Consider the following 15319-nt stretch of genomic DNA (forward strand, 5'->3'; position numbering starts at 1 on the left):
AGCCGCAGCATTTTCTCTCTTTTTTTTCCTTCTCTCTTTTCGAGATTGGGTCTCTTTGTAGCACTTACTGTCCTCAAACTTCCAGTGTAGACCTTGCTGGACTATCCTTGAACTTAAAAAGATCCACATACCCCATGTCTGAATGCTGAGATTAAAGGCATGCATCACACCTGGCCAACATTTTCTTGATTAATGACTGATGTGAGAGGGCTATATAAAAAAGGAGGCTAAGCCGAGGAGTGGTGGTGGTGGTGGTGGTGGTGGTGGTGGTGGTGGTGGTGGTGGTGGTGGTGGTGGTGCACACCTTTAGTCCCAGCACTCAGGAGGCAGAGGCAGGTGGATCTCTGTGAGTTTGAGGCCAGCCAGGACGACTTCATAGAGAAACACAGTCTCTAAAAACCAAGAAAGAAAAAAGGCTAAACAAGCTATGGTGAGCAAGCCAGTAAGTAGTGTTTCTCCATGGTCTCTGTTTTAGTTCCAACTTCCAAGTTCCTGCCTTGGCTTCCTCAGTAATGGACTAAGATCAGGACATGTAAATCAAGTAAACTCTTCCCCAATTTACTTTTGGTCATGTCTTTATCACAGCAACAGAAGCAAACTAAGACATGTACCATGGCACATAAACATCTCAGTAGCTACCCACCCACCAAATTGCATATAATCAGATCCCTTTAGCTGAGGTAAGATTCAAGTTAGGTAGGCGACCCTCTGAACAAAACAGAGGGTCTGTTGGTGTCAGCTTTTTTTTTTTCCCCCAGAGCTGAGGACTGAACCAGGGCCTTGTGCTTGCTAGGCCAGCACTCTACCACTGAGCTAAATTCCCAACCCCGATGTCAGTTTGTAATCCCAGCACTCAGAAGAGAAAGAGACAGATTTCTGTGAACTGGCAACCAGCCTGGTCTACACAGGATATTCTAGACCAGCCAGGGCCATCACACAAATACATAAAATCTAAAGAGAATACTCTCAAAATCCTAGATCAATAAACAGAACTAAAGCTAAATTCAATGCTATACAGCTTCAAAATTGTATTTCCATGTAACTTTCCAAACCGAGACTCTATTATCCAGTCCCCTGATGCCTTCTGGACAATACATCTATGGGGAAAAGACTGAAGTCACTCATCATCTTACCGTACTGCACCAGTGATGGCGATTGTGTTGTTGAGCCCATATCCCAAGAGGAGGTGGTGCTTCCAGACTGAGAATGTTGAGCTGCCAGCTGAGCCAGGGCCTGTGCAGTTTTGAATTGCTCTAAGAACTGGGAGCCTGTTGTACTGCCACCTTTGGCTTCCCCGACATCACCAAATCCTTTCCCCAACATGCTCACCTGCATATCAACAAAGACATTAAAGAAGTTTACAGTAGGGCTGGAGAGATGGCTCAGAGGTTAAGAGCACCAACTGCTCTTCCAGAGGTCCTGAGTTCAATTCCCAGCAACCACATGGTGGCTCACAACCATCTGTAATGAGATCTGGCACCCTCTCCTGTATACATAATAAATAAATAAATCTTTAAAAAAAAAAAAAAAAGAAGTTTACAGTAGTATCCTTGCTCAGCTTACACACAAAGACAGACCAAAAGCCCATAGTTCAAATAAAGAATGCTACCAAGCAAAGGAGGATGGGAAATACCTATAGTCTAAGCTACTAAAGAGGAGTTTAGAACCAACCTTGTACAAAACAGTAAGACACTGCCTCAAAAAAAAAAAAAAAAAACAAAAACAAAAAAACTACCAGACCAAGTATGCTACATTATGAGCACACATTCTAGTCACAATACCTATATTCCAATTCTGAGTTTGTCTTTTTGGAAAATTACTCTCATGGTACATTGTAAGCACTAAAAAACAAACAGGTAAAATTTCACTAGTTCATATATCAGTTACAAAATAAATCTAAGGACAACCATAATGGTACAAGTCTAAAATCATAGTACTCAAAATCATGGCAAGACCCTATCTCACAGAATAAAAACAGTAAAATTAAGCACTTGGGAGGAAAGAGGAAAATGGGCTTGTAGCCAATGTGAGCTACATAGACAATGAATAGATGAGGGCCATTAAAAACTATTACCACCATTCTATCAGCAGAGATAAACCTGGTAAGTGGAGAATATTCCAAACTTCCACTTTTTCAGATCAACCGGTAAGTGGAGTTGTCTTAATAAATCCTCCAATAAGTTCCTGATAATATGAAAGTGACCTAAGTATATATGTCAGGTGGAATAGTGAACAAAAACCTGGAACTGGACCCTAGCACTGCATAAACCAAGCACATGCCTGGTATACTAACACTTGCAAGCTAAGAAGCAGAAGGTCAGAAGTTCAAGGTCAGGCGTGATGACACATGCTGCTTTAATCCCAGCACTTGGGAGACAGAGGCAAGAGGATCTCTGTGAGTTTCAGGCCAGCCAGGTCTATACAATGAGACCTTGCCTCAAAAACAAAACAAACAAAAAATGTCCAAGGTCAATCTCAGCTATAATAATGAGTTCAGGCCAGCTTGGGCTATGGATTCAAAAAAAAGAAAGGTAACTATAAACCTAGTCAAAAGAGGGAGAACAATCATTTTGGTAATAATAATACAGGATATAATGTGCCTATCAAATTTTTTTCTAAAGAACTGTATGCATGCTGTCAGTTTTAGTCAAAGTTTCTTGTAATGGGGGATGGTAAAAAAAACATGAAAGTAGAAGAGGACTAGTTAAAAAAAGGAAAGGAGCCAGACAAGGGAGTGGGGGATGAGAGGGGGGAGAGGTAAGAGGTGGGAGGGTGCACGCACATCTTTGATCTCAGCACTCAGAGTAGGTATCAAGAACCAGCACAGTGAATACCAACACAGCCAGGGCTAGAGAGAACAAACCTGTCTCAAAGAAGGGGGGGGGGGTGCGCTGGGGGCTGGGCATGGTAGGTACAACTTTAATCTCAGCAGGAGGAACTCAGTGAGTTTGAGGACCGTCAAGTCTACATAGGGAGTTCCAGTATAGCCAGATCATGTCTCAAATAAAAAAGGAAGAGGGTGAGTAAGAGGGGGTCAAGAAAAAGGAAGGGAACAAATATGACCAAAACTAATTATATGTATGAAAATTTCAAAGTCTACTATGTAAACTGATATATGCTAGTAACATGTAAAAACTAAATCAATTTTCATTGAAAACTCAATCAAAACAAAACTAATCAACTGGAACCTTATTTGAATGTTATTAACTAGCAAAGAAAAAGAAATTACAGGGCCATCTCAAATTTTACAGTACACAATCAACAATTCCATATGACTTGGACAGTTTTCTGTATATATAACAAATACATAATATAGTGCTCCATTTTTTTTTTACTCTATTTTTATTCCATGTGTATTGGTGTTTTGCCTGCATGTCTGTGAGATCTCTTGGAACTGGAGTTACAGACAGCTGTGAGCTACCATGTAGGTGCTGGGAACTGAACTGGGTCCTCTGGAAGAGAAATCAGTGTTCTGAAACACTGAGCCAGCTCTCCAGCTCTCACACAATTTATTCTTAACAATTCTCTCTAATCCCCACAGCAAAGCCAACCAACCACTGACAGAACCCTCTGGGATGACAAGACAAAATAAAATTGTCCTCCACTAGTTAATTTAATTAAGTTAATTTAGTCAGGTGTTTTGTCAAAAGCTAAAAAGAGTAATTAACACATAAGGAAAGATTTTTTTCCCCACTGTATCTCAAGATTGTGCTTACTGTGGCAAGCCTGACGACTTGAGTTTGTCTCCCAGGGCCATCTCTCACGGATGCCACAGTTGTCCTTTTATTTCCACATGTGCTTGCACAGACACAATGGCATGTGTGCACATGCAAACTCACAATAAATAAATGAGTTTTTTTTTAATGTAGAAAAACCTTCAGAAATGTATTTAAAAATGAGAAACCGTGGGAAAGAGATGGCGCCACACAATCAATTAACAAAATCTTCTGAAAAATAATTATTTTAATTTTAGTTATGAGCGTCTGAACTTAAGCAAATGCCATCTCTGTGAGAGTCCACAGAAGCTAAGAAAGAGCATCTGAATTCTTGGAGCTGGAGTTACAGGAAGTTGTGAGTTGCCCATTGTAGGTGCTACGAACTGAACTCTGGTTCCTGAGAAAGCGTAGCAAGCACTTTGACTACTAAATCATTGCTCCAGCCCTCCATCAAACATTCAAGTACAAAGCATCAAAAACACAGAAGAATGCCTGGCAAGTGTCACATCTGTAATTACAGCACTCTCATAGCAGAGGCAGTAGGATTTGACATGAGGTTCAGAACCAGCCTGGGGTGTATGTATGTATATGTATGTATGTATGCATATATATGTGTGTGTGTATACATATATATATATGGTGTGATGGTAAGAATGTATAAGAAAAATAAATTAAAAACAAAGTATGTGTATATAGACCTTACTTTAAAAAAACAAAAACAAAAATTCCAGTTTCAAGTACTCTAACATTCCATTTCTGCCTTCTTCAGATACCAGCACACACGGAAAATAAAGGCCTATGTACAAGATCTATTAATATTTTTGTTTTTCATTTTGTTTTATATTTTAAGATAGGGTCTCTCTGTTTAGTCTTGACTGTTCTGGAACTCACTCTGTGTAGCAGGCTAGTTTCAAACTCAAGAGATCCACCTACCTCTGCCTCCCAAGTGATAGGACTAAAAGCATATATCACCACTGCCTAGTTAAGATTAAATTTTAAGGAAAATTGATCCTTTAACATTTATTCTCAATGAAAAATAATGAGGCTAGCTCAGTTGCTAGAATGCTTGCCAAGCATGTACAAGCACTGCATTTTATCCTCAGCACCATATAAAACAGGAATGTGCCTGTAATCCCTTCCCCAGGAGGTAGAGACAAGAAGCCATCGTCTACTATACAATGAGTCTGAGGTCAGTCTGAGACATTAAAGACCATGCCACAATAAATAAGTAAAAATTTAACAGCAACAATGAAAGAAAAGAAATTAAGGCAGGCACGGTGAACATGCCTCTAATCCTAGCATTCAGGAGGCAGAACTGTTTCAAGTTCAAAGTTCAAATCCATCTGGGCTAGGCAGTGAGTTTTAGGCCAGTCAGAGCTACATAAAGAGAAGCTGGTTCAAAAACAAAGAACAACCAACAGCTACTGATATCTATTACCTTACTCATTTTCCTAAGGTCTAACAAGATAGGACAAGCAAACACTCTCATTTCTATTTAAAGGCCAAGTAGAGACCTATACACACATACACACACACACACACACACACACACACACACACACACACACACACACACACACACACACAGACACACACAATACACAAAGGGACAGATCTGGAAAGACCTTAGGTTTTTGGAAGTCTAGTCTACAAATGTATAATGTAAGTAAAGATATGAGGCAATTTTCTAGAAATTGGAAATGGCTACAATTTTATCTGTTTAGTGAGGATTGCAAAAAGGATACAAAGTTGTTGAGAGGTTTAACACCACTGACTTTCTGTTGAGGGAGTAAGAGGAGGACAGTGTTCAGCACTATAAATATTTCATGAATGATATTATCTCATTCCATAAGACAATTCAGCCAAGTTCTCCTAAAGCTAGACACTTACTACTCAATATCATCTCTATCTGTGAAGCTGTTTTTATAGGAGACAAAGGGGCTTTATCCTGCTATAAATGATGTCTACCTTTGAAAATGTTACAGAAGTTCATTGTTTGGGGACAAATCCAAAATGCATCCAAACAGATCACAGCAAAACTCAAAATTTATTCCAATCTTCAAACTGAAATTATATTGTCCTTCAACCTAAAAAATCACAAGTATCAAAGTTTCCTAAGAAGGATGATTTTGAGTAGCACAATAATCAAGTTCCTTATCCTTAACCCTTCTGGAGAAAAAGAACATGCTAAGTTACTTTTCTATTCTTCTGTAAACTCATCTCATAAGGAAAATAACTTCAAAAGAACCAATGTATTTTTTTGTTTTACTTCTTTTTTGGGGTGGTCGGGGAGTGAGGTCGGGAGTGACATTGTTTCTCTGTGGTTGTCCTGGAACTCGATGTGTAGACCAGGCTGGCCTTGAACTCACAGAGATCCGCCTGCCTCTGCCTCCCAAGTGCTGGGATTAAAGGTGTGCACCACCACCACCCAGCCTATTTCTATTTTGACCAGCCTTTTTCTGTCTATTCCTTTCTCAAGGCATCATGATATACCCGTGGTCCCAGCACCCAGTGGAAAAGAGGAGCACCATAAACTGACAGCATGACTGAGTTCTACTGGTGAATCTAAGGCAGCCTGCCTACTCAGACTGTCTCAAAAAGCCAAACAAACAGAGAAACTTCTGCTCGGAATGTTTATTCCATTTTAGGAAATGAAGAACCGTAAGATCTAAGAACTGAAAATAAGCCAAGCAACTGTTCATGGAGCTCATGTTTGTAATGCCCTGACAGATCTCTGCCTGGCCTACAAAATGAGACTGTATATTAAAGTACTTGACAAAGGAATAACTATGTGTATGTGTTTGCTGAAGTTAGTATGATGGTTTATTCCCTACTTACCATACTATGATGAGAAAATGTATTCCCTGAAGCAGGCTGTGATATGGCATTCTGCTTCGAATTACTGAACACCAGAGGCTGGGCCAGGGAAGGAGCCTGAGATGGATCCAGATTAGACGAATCATTCTCCATTGAAGATGGTGTCTTCCCCAAAAGAACAGCAAGGTCAATTCTAGTTTGGGAGAGAAAGGGATCTTTATGAATAATGACTGAATGTTCTAACATTCCTTGCACCTAACTTGGACCATGGTTAGATCAACATGAAGGGTATTTTTTGATGCTACAGTCTCATAAAGTCCTAATATGTTATGTTAACCAAAGTAACTGAGGTATAAGAGCCACTATAGCATTCAGGGAAATCCTACTGATGCTGCCAATAACAATAGTTAAATATTTAATTTGATGATAGCATTAATTTAATGAAATACCAAATCTTTAGGATTTGGGTTTTCTTTTTTTCCTCCTTTTGAAACAGGGTCTCACTATGTAGCCAAGGCTTCTCTCATATTTAAGACTCTCCTGCCTCAATATCCCAAGTGCTGGGATTATAAGTATGGACCATGATATAGCTAGTTGAGTTTTTACTGTTGTTGTTGTTGTTTGGTTTTGTTAAGATAAGGTCTCACAATGTAGTTCTGGCTGGCCTCAAACTCAGAGATCCACCAGCATTTGCCTCCCAAGTACTGAGATTAAAGTTGTACACAACCATACCTGATACTCCACTTTAAATATTGAGTTCTAATACAGCAACTCAATAATAAGGTAGCAATTTAAAAATATTTAGCTATGATTTTAATACATAAAACTAAATTCTAACATAAGACTATATACCTAGCTGGGCATGGTGGTGTAACTTGTAATCCATAGTACTCAGAAGGCTAATGCAAGAGGATTGGTTACTTCAAATTCAAGGACAGCTTGGCCCAAATAGTAAAACCCTGTCTCAATAGAAGAACAAAAGACTATATATCAAAATACTGGCATCCTCAAATGTATTTTGAACAAAGGAGTTTTAGAAGTTTTTCTACAAGCTTAAAATTTTACTTGTGATATAATCAAAATATGGGGTTGATGAGTAGCTCAATGACTCAGTATAAATGTAGCATTCACAGGTTCAAATACACCCCAAGCACCTTGTCAAAACAAAAAAATTTCACCAGGCAATAGTGTAGCACTCAGGAGGCAGAGACAGGTGGATCTCTGTGAGTTCAAGGCCAGCCTGGGCTACAGATCGAGATCCAGGACAGGCACCAAAGCTACACAGAGAAACCCTGTCTTGAAAAACACACACACACACACACACACACACACACACACACACACACACACACAAACACACACACACACACACACACACACAATAAAAAAAAAAAAAACTCTCAAAAATAGATTAAGAGAGTTTCTAGAAGCCTGAATATGAAATGCTTGTTTGCGCCACTAGACACACAGACACAGACATACACACAAGTAAGTGTACACACTCATTCTCTCTTTCACTGCCCTGTGTAGTATTTCTGCATTTGGCTATTTCTGAGATTATAATAACCCAGTAATAAGTAAAATATTTTACTGAGTTGACTCATTACAGTGAATTATCAAACCTGAGGAAGACCATGGGACCCTCTCAGTTTGTAATTGGCAAATAGACTACTGAGACTCAGAGGCAGTCTTCAAGGGAGCTAATCTCAGCTTTTTGGTCTATATCAACTCTGGCTAGATACAAACTAAACCTGCTGAGCACTGAACATGGACTTGGACAATTGTTAGAAATAATAAATAACATGTACGCATACATTTGGTTACAGAAAAAAATACAGTATTCTGGTGATGACTGTCATGTGATATTTTGGTTTTTTTTTTCTGACAAATAAGCACTAGGGAGGTGGAGACAGGACCTCGATCCCCATTTGGTCTGAGGATTCACAGAGGTAAAAAGTTTCAGTGGCTGTTGCTCTGCTTCTCTGATCTTTCAGCTCCCACCCTCGATATCTAACTCTGGGTTTTTATTGTTAAGACTAAATAGAATCCCAATTCAGATGACATTCCTAACATTCTATTCCTCTTGTACTTCTCTCTTTTTTAATTAATTCATTTCACTTACCTGTATTGACATTTTGTCTGCAAGTATGTCTATGCACCATATGTAGACCTGGTGCCCACAGAAGCCAGAAGAGGGCTTCAGATCCCCTGGAACTAGAGTTACAGGTGATTGTGAACTGCCATGTGGGTGCTGGGAACTGAACACAGGCCCTCAAGTGCTTGTTACCAATGAGCCATCTCTCTCTCCATCCCTGTTATACTTTTTTTGTTGTTGTTGCAGTTTTGGAGACAGGGTTTCTCTATGTAGTCCTAACTGTCCTAGAACTTGCTCTGTGGACCAGGCTGGTTTCAAACTCAGACCTACCTCTGCCTACCTCTGCCTCCCAAGTACTAGGATTAAAGGCGTGCACCACCATGCCCAGCCATCTCAGTGTTTTCAAACTATGGTTGGTTGACTACATGGGTGCAGAACCCACAAATACAGAGGGTTGGATTGTTCTTAATAACCTGAGTAGATAAAGATCATTATTATAAACAGAGCTGCAAAATTCAAAAGCACATTTAAAAAAAATTTACTTAGCTCTTATTTCCCTAGCTTAGATCAAAACAAGTTACATAGCCAATGCTGGTTACAAGATTGAACTATGTAATTGAAAAACTATTTTAGGTCAGGGGCTATAAAGATGGCTCAGGGGTTAAGTAAGAGCAGCTGATGCTCTTATAGAGGACTCAAGTTCACTTCACTGCACCCATATCTTGCAGCTCAAAACCACTTAGAGCTCCAGCTATAGGGTAGACCTGATACCCACTTCTGGCATCTGTAAGCACCCACACATGTGGCATACACACATAAAGATAAAATTAACTATTTTAGGGATGAACAAAATTTGATGCTACTGCATATGAACTTCTATTTAGTACACTAAAAACTGTTTTAAATCCCTCAATCAAAAGGAACCTATGTGTTTTAAAAAGGTACTTAATTTTATTACACACTTGCCTCTGACCAGCAGTGATTGTCACATTCTCCGCAGGCAGAGGCACTGAAGACACATTAGAGGCAGTAAAGATCTTGGTTTCAGAAAGCTGGAAAGAGAGGAATCAGTTACTTCTGGTGTTAGAGAGGTCAAAGACAGAAATTTGCCACAGGTAAGCTAAATTCAATACCAAGAAAAAGGGCTATGAAAGAAACTATCTACCCTGATGAATCCTGAATGGGTTGATAACAAGTTTGCTTGACAGTTTTATCCAAGCAAATAATAGAACGAAGGAATGCAATAAAACATAGTAGAGTCATATCATATACACACAAAACTCACAGGAGGGCTATCTCTGTGCTGGTCATATATATTAAGGAAATATTTTCTCATTACAAATCCCAAGTCCTACCTCTACCAAAGTACATTTATCTCCCACCATTTTTTCTCTTTCAATGAAAGGAAAAGCATGACCAAGATGAAGAAAGAAATAACTTTAATTCCTGGCTAAGAAGTTCAGGGCCGGGCGGTGGTGGTGCACACCTTTAATCCCAGCACTCCGGAGGCAGAGGCAGGCGGATCTCTGTGAGTTCGAGGCCAGCCTGGTCTCCAAAGCGAGTTCCAGGAAAGGCGCAAAGCTACACAGAGAAACCCTGGCTTGAAAAATAAAAAAAATAAAAAAAAAAAGAAGTTCAGGTCCAAATGCTGGTCAAGTAATGTCTTTTCAGGAATTTTAACTATATTCAACTTTTGCATTAATATTGACTATATTACACTTCTAAGGCATCTTATGAGGTCATCAATTACAGGAGATAATTCCTCTTCCTAAATAAGAGTTGACTTAGGTTTCTTTTAATTCTTTATTTAAAATCTCTTCTCTAGTAAAGAGAAAACCCAGTTTCCCAAATATAATTCTTACTAACATAAACCAAATTTCAGAAAGTAGAACATGTTCATATTCACAGAGCAGTTTAGCTCAGCTACAGAGGCAGGCAGATCTCTGTGAATTCAAGCCAGCCTGCTTTACAGAGCGAGTTCCAGGACAGCCATTGCTACAGAGAAACCTTGTCTCGAAAAATAATAAAAAGAAAATCATTACCCTTTGATGCTGTTAGCACTGGAATGTTAGAAACCTAACACTGAAAATCAAAACAATTTGACAAAGCTACTTTACCTACCTATATAGAGGAAAGCAGATTTAAAATATTAAAATACGTGTATCCATTATCATTGAAAACCACAATTCACAGCAAAGTTTGACTGTGACCAGGAAAAGTAAAATTTTTTTTACTTAGGCAATATTGAGGAAAATTCTTTACAAACCACTCATCTATGAGTTTTCCAAGGTGAGTCAAGATGGCAGATAGCCAACTGGATAGTCATTTCAATTGCAAAATTAGGCATCAGGCAAATAAAAGCTTCCTAGCCAACTGGATTATATGCTTGAAGCTTAGGTACCATAACTTTCTCTGTATCCACTACCAATTCATTATAGGACTTAATACCAAATAATGCACAAGCTCCAAGTAGACTTCTATGCCATTAGCAGCTGTTACTCAATGTACTACCTACTATCTAACTAAAAATGTTTTTGCAGTGATTAGATTTGAATGCAACATCTTACGCATATTAGGCAAGCATACTACCTCTTAGCTTGTTCCCAGTCCTAATTCCATTGTGGATACCCTACCCAACCACTCTATCTTCCTGGGTCAATCTGAGAATCAGGTATTGGACTTACACACCTGAACTTGCCCTTTCCATAGTGTGGTTCCAGAGTCCTGTCCATGCCCAGTCTCCTTCATATAACATATGAGAAATGTTCTGGCTCAGAACACTATTTTGGATGTAAAAGTTTTAGGTCAGAATCTTAGCAGTGCATTTTGAAAGGTAGAAATATATCCATTTTCTATCCCTAAACATAACTTAGGGATAGAATACATTAGATAAGAAACAGACCAGGAATACCTACATCTTCATTCCAATCTTCAGTTCCCCACTCTTCTGTTGCAGTTCTCCATGCACCTAGGAATTTAAAAAAAGAAAGAAAAAAAAGGCAAAATAAATTTAAGTGTCATTATAAAATATGTTCAGATAACACTCCTACATTAACATTTTGACAAGCAATAGTATGATTAGAATTTAGCAATCAGAAAGAATTTGTTGACTTTAGAGTTAGGGAAAGACTATTTAGAAACACCAAAGTAAAAAGGCTTTAATATGATTATGATCTCATGGCCACTTTCAGTTGGGTTACAGAGCTATAATAGGAATGGAAGAAACAGATAAAAGGACATAATATAAACATACATACATTCATACATCTAAAACCCATTCCTACCTCCTTCCCACCAAGATTCAAATGCCATGCAGTATCTTTAAGGACTTCGGATTTGTCTTAGCAGTTATTTAATGAGATGGTTACAACTAATTCAAAGCAGAACATGCAAGCTACATCTATTTATTTTGTATAAAAACAACAACAAACAGATCAAGGTATTCTGAAAAGAAATGAACCTAGTGGTAGAGAACTATAAAAAGTTGGCATATGTATAGTGAAAGAAGAATGAGTAGGTTTGCAAGCTGAACAGAAGACAGACAAAAAAGACCTATCTGCTACTAGAAATGAACAAAAACAGCATAATCAGCACAAGTCGAGTTCTTAAGTCTCACTGGTTTAAACAAGATAACTATAGGGAACTCTGCGTAGACTTGCTCCTTTTGGAGATACAAGACAAAATTAAAAATAAAGTATGTACAACAGCTATTTTCCTAATCTTACTTATAGAGAAGATTGAATTTGACGTGCCAAGCTCATTGCACATTTTCTTTTAAGCTCATTGCACTCTTCTTTTAAGTTGTAACAGTTTACACAGAAAATTTCTATGCACAATCAAACCACTTCTATATATTTTAACTGGCACCTTTGCTGGTGTGTGTGTGTGTGTGTGTGTGTGTGTGTGTGTGTGTGTGTGTGTGTGTTAGGCATGCATGTTCACATGTGTAAACACAATGTTTGTTCTGGTAGGTTTTCAGATCAATGTGGAAGCTAGAAGTTGATTTCAGATATCTTCCTCTATCACTTTGCTTTACTGAGGCAAGGTTTCTGGCCTAACCTGAAGCTGATCTTGTTTAGTTGGGCTGCCAATTTGCACTGGGGATACCATCTGTTCCTCCCAAGTTCTGAGTTATATGCAGGCCTCTACATCTACTTGACTTTTAAGTAGGTGCTAGGGATCCAAACTCCACTCAGCATGCTTGGCCAGCAAGAGTTTTATCCGTTCTAATACAATCCTCACAATTTTTGTCTCATACATACATATAATCTCAGAAAGAATTTATCATAAGACCAGTGTAAGAATTTATCTATACCAGAAACTAGAACCGGTCCTTTTTTTTTTTTTTTTTAAATTCTAGAACTCAGAATACATGAAGTAAATCTTGAAGCGTATCTAAAAAAAGCATCTACAAGAATTAACAAGTGGTTGCTGGGCATGGTAGCAAATTCCTTTAATCCCAGAACTCAGGAGGCTGAGAATCTTTTTAAGTTCCAGGGCAGCCTATTCTACATAGCAAATTCCAGGCCAGCCCAGGTTGCATAGTGAGACCTTGTCTCAATAAAATAAAAATTTAAAACTAAAAATGAAAGAATTAACAAATGGTTGAGTCTGTCTCCTCCTAGTACTTTCAAGGTGAGGCAAGAACACCCAAAACTTGAGGGTGTGGGGCAAGGAAAGATGGCTCAGAAAATAGTCTTTCAACGGAAGCATAACCTGACTTCAATTCCCAGCATTCACATAGAAACTGGGTACAGGGCCAGGCAGTGGTGGCGCACACCTTTAATCCCAGCACTCAGGAAGCAGAGGCAGGAGGATCTTTGTGAGTTTGAGGCCAGCCTGGTCTACAGAGCGAGAACCAGGAAAGGCTCAAAGCTACACAGAGAAACCCTATCTCAAAAAACAAACAAATAAAAAAACCAAACAAACAAAAATAATAAGAAATTGGGTACAGGGTTGGCATTTGGCTCAATGGGAGCATGGTTGCTTAGCAGCACAAAAACAAAACCAAGCACAACGACATGAGACTAAGGCCAGCACCAGAAGGCAGGAAGAGGAGACTCACTGGAGCTTGTTGGACAGTCTAGTTTATCTGAACTGGGGATCTTCAGGTGCAGTCAGAGAACAAGACGGCAACGCTGACCTCCATGCTTCATATGCATGCATATACACATGCCGAAAAACATGAACTTGTGTATACACATACACACACACACAGAAAAAAGTTTTGAGACCAATCTGGTCTACACAGTAAAATCCTACCTCATTAAGGGAAAAAAAAAAGGCAAAAAGAAATATTCTAGTATCTACAAAAAAAAAAAAAAAAAATCTAAAAATTTGAAAACATTTAATAATGGAAACTGTCTTCTACAAGGAAATACAAGTCACAAATCATATCCTCTTATCACTCTTATGGTTTTTTTCTTTCTCCTCACTGATATCTGTATCATCCTGGCTAAAGGGAACCCCAAATGAGTTGACACTTAATATAATCTTGGAGTTAGAACTGACCAAAAAGTTACCTAATCTGGTCTCTTTGTGCAAGAATTTTCTTTCTGCACTCTGGTGACTTTAATTGTGATAGGAAAGCATATGAATACTTGTGCTTGATGCTTCCTGTACTGGAAGGATGGTCATGGAGAAGGAAGCAAGGAACAGTAAGATGGAAATGTTCTACAAAGATTAGGGCTTGCATACCCATAGCACAAAGCTTGGACAATGTAAATGCCAATCATTTACTAAATGAATATATTTTGGAGAGGGAAAAGTGGGCACAGAAAATGAAAGGCAAAGGCAGGAAGAAAAAAATAGAAAGACAGAAAAATGACATATCCACAGATATTTCAGTTCATAAAAATCTTAAAAATATCCGGGGCAATTAGGCGCCTGGATGTATCATACCAGGTGCAGTCTCAAATTTTCGGGGATAATTTGACCCCTCAACCCCAATGAAATCAAGTCCTGAAACAAAAAAGAAAAGAAAAGAAAAAACAACCAGTGAAATTTTGCTTGTGAATGAGAACATCTGCCCCCAATACACAAACCCCATTGTACCTGTGGATATTTTAAGGGTAGGTTTGAATTATTTCTTAAATTAAAAAAAAGGAATTTGAAGTTTGCTCTATGAAAACATAAAAGAAATCATGCATAAAGGTATGTCGCATCATGAAGTTGACAACAGGAGCTTACAAAGCTACCACCAAGCCTTTCACACCAAGATGACAGTGGCATTATCTATCACTTCATTCTAGCCACGCATAATTGATTTGTGACTCCAGACTTCCAAAATCTAATCATTACAACAGTCCTTGATTTCTAACCAGATTCTTATTTTAAGACAGCTATGAATAAAGATTGGGAATCACTTCTCTCTACCCCTGGATAAAGACTGGGAATCACCTCTCCCTGACCCCGAGACACAGACACACAGACAGACAGACAGACCTCCCCCTGACCCCGAGACAGACAGACAGACAGACACACACACACACACACACACACACACACACACACACACACACACACACACACACACACACGGTAAAATCTGAATGGTAACATGTCAACAAGCCTAAAATCTCAATCCTCTGTTAAACCCAGACCTCTTTTTTTTTTCTTTTTGAGACAGGGTTCTCTGTGTAGCCCTGCCTGTCCTGGAACTCCCTTTGTAGATGAGGTTGGCCTCAAACTC

The 15319-nt window shown here is 38.8% G+C and overlaps 1 protein-coding gene across 50 annotated transcripts in view; it reads right to left on the reverse strand.

Annotated features, from left to right (window-relative positions):
* Ubap2l (ubiquitin associated protein 2 like) overlaps positions 1-15319 on the reverse strand; it is a 54565-nt gene that overhangs the window by 22439 nt on the left and 16807 nt on the right. For 29 of the 50 annotated variants that reach the window (XM_076573732.1, XM_076573728.1, XM_076573727.1 and 26 more), the window contains exons 9-13: positions 14530-14589; positions 11544-11596; positions 9595-9680; positions 6555-6726; positions 1134-1329 (exon numbers count right to left, since the gene is read on the reverse strand). In XM_076573732.1, the coding sequence (XP_076429847.1) occupies positions 1134-1329; positions 6555-6726; positions 9595-9680; positions 11544-11596; positions 14530-14589 (567 nt within the window). The remainder of the gene's footprint in view (positions 1-1133; positions 1330-6554; positions 6727-9594; positions 9681-11543; positions 11597-14529; positions 14590-15319) is intronic. The other 21 variants (XM_076573733.1, XM_076573730.1, XM_076573725.1 and 18 more) reach the window with 1 other exon arrangement.

Source organism: Peromyscus maniculatus, chromosome 6, assembly GCF_049852395.1.
Source record: "Peromyscus maniculatus bairdii isolate BWxNUB_F1_BW_parent chromosome 6, HU_Pman_BW_mat_3.1, whole genome shotgun sequence".
Classification (NCBI taxonomy): Eukaryota; Metazoa; Chordata; class Mammalia; order Rodentia; family Cricetidae; genus Peromyscus; species Peromyscus maniculatus.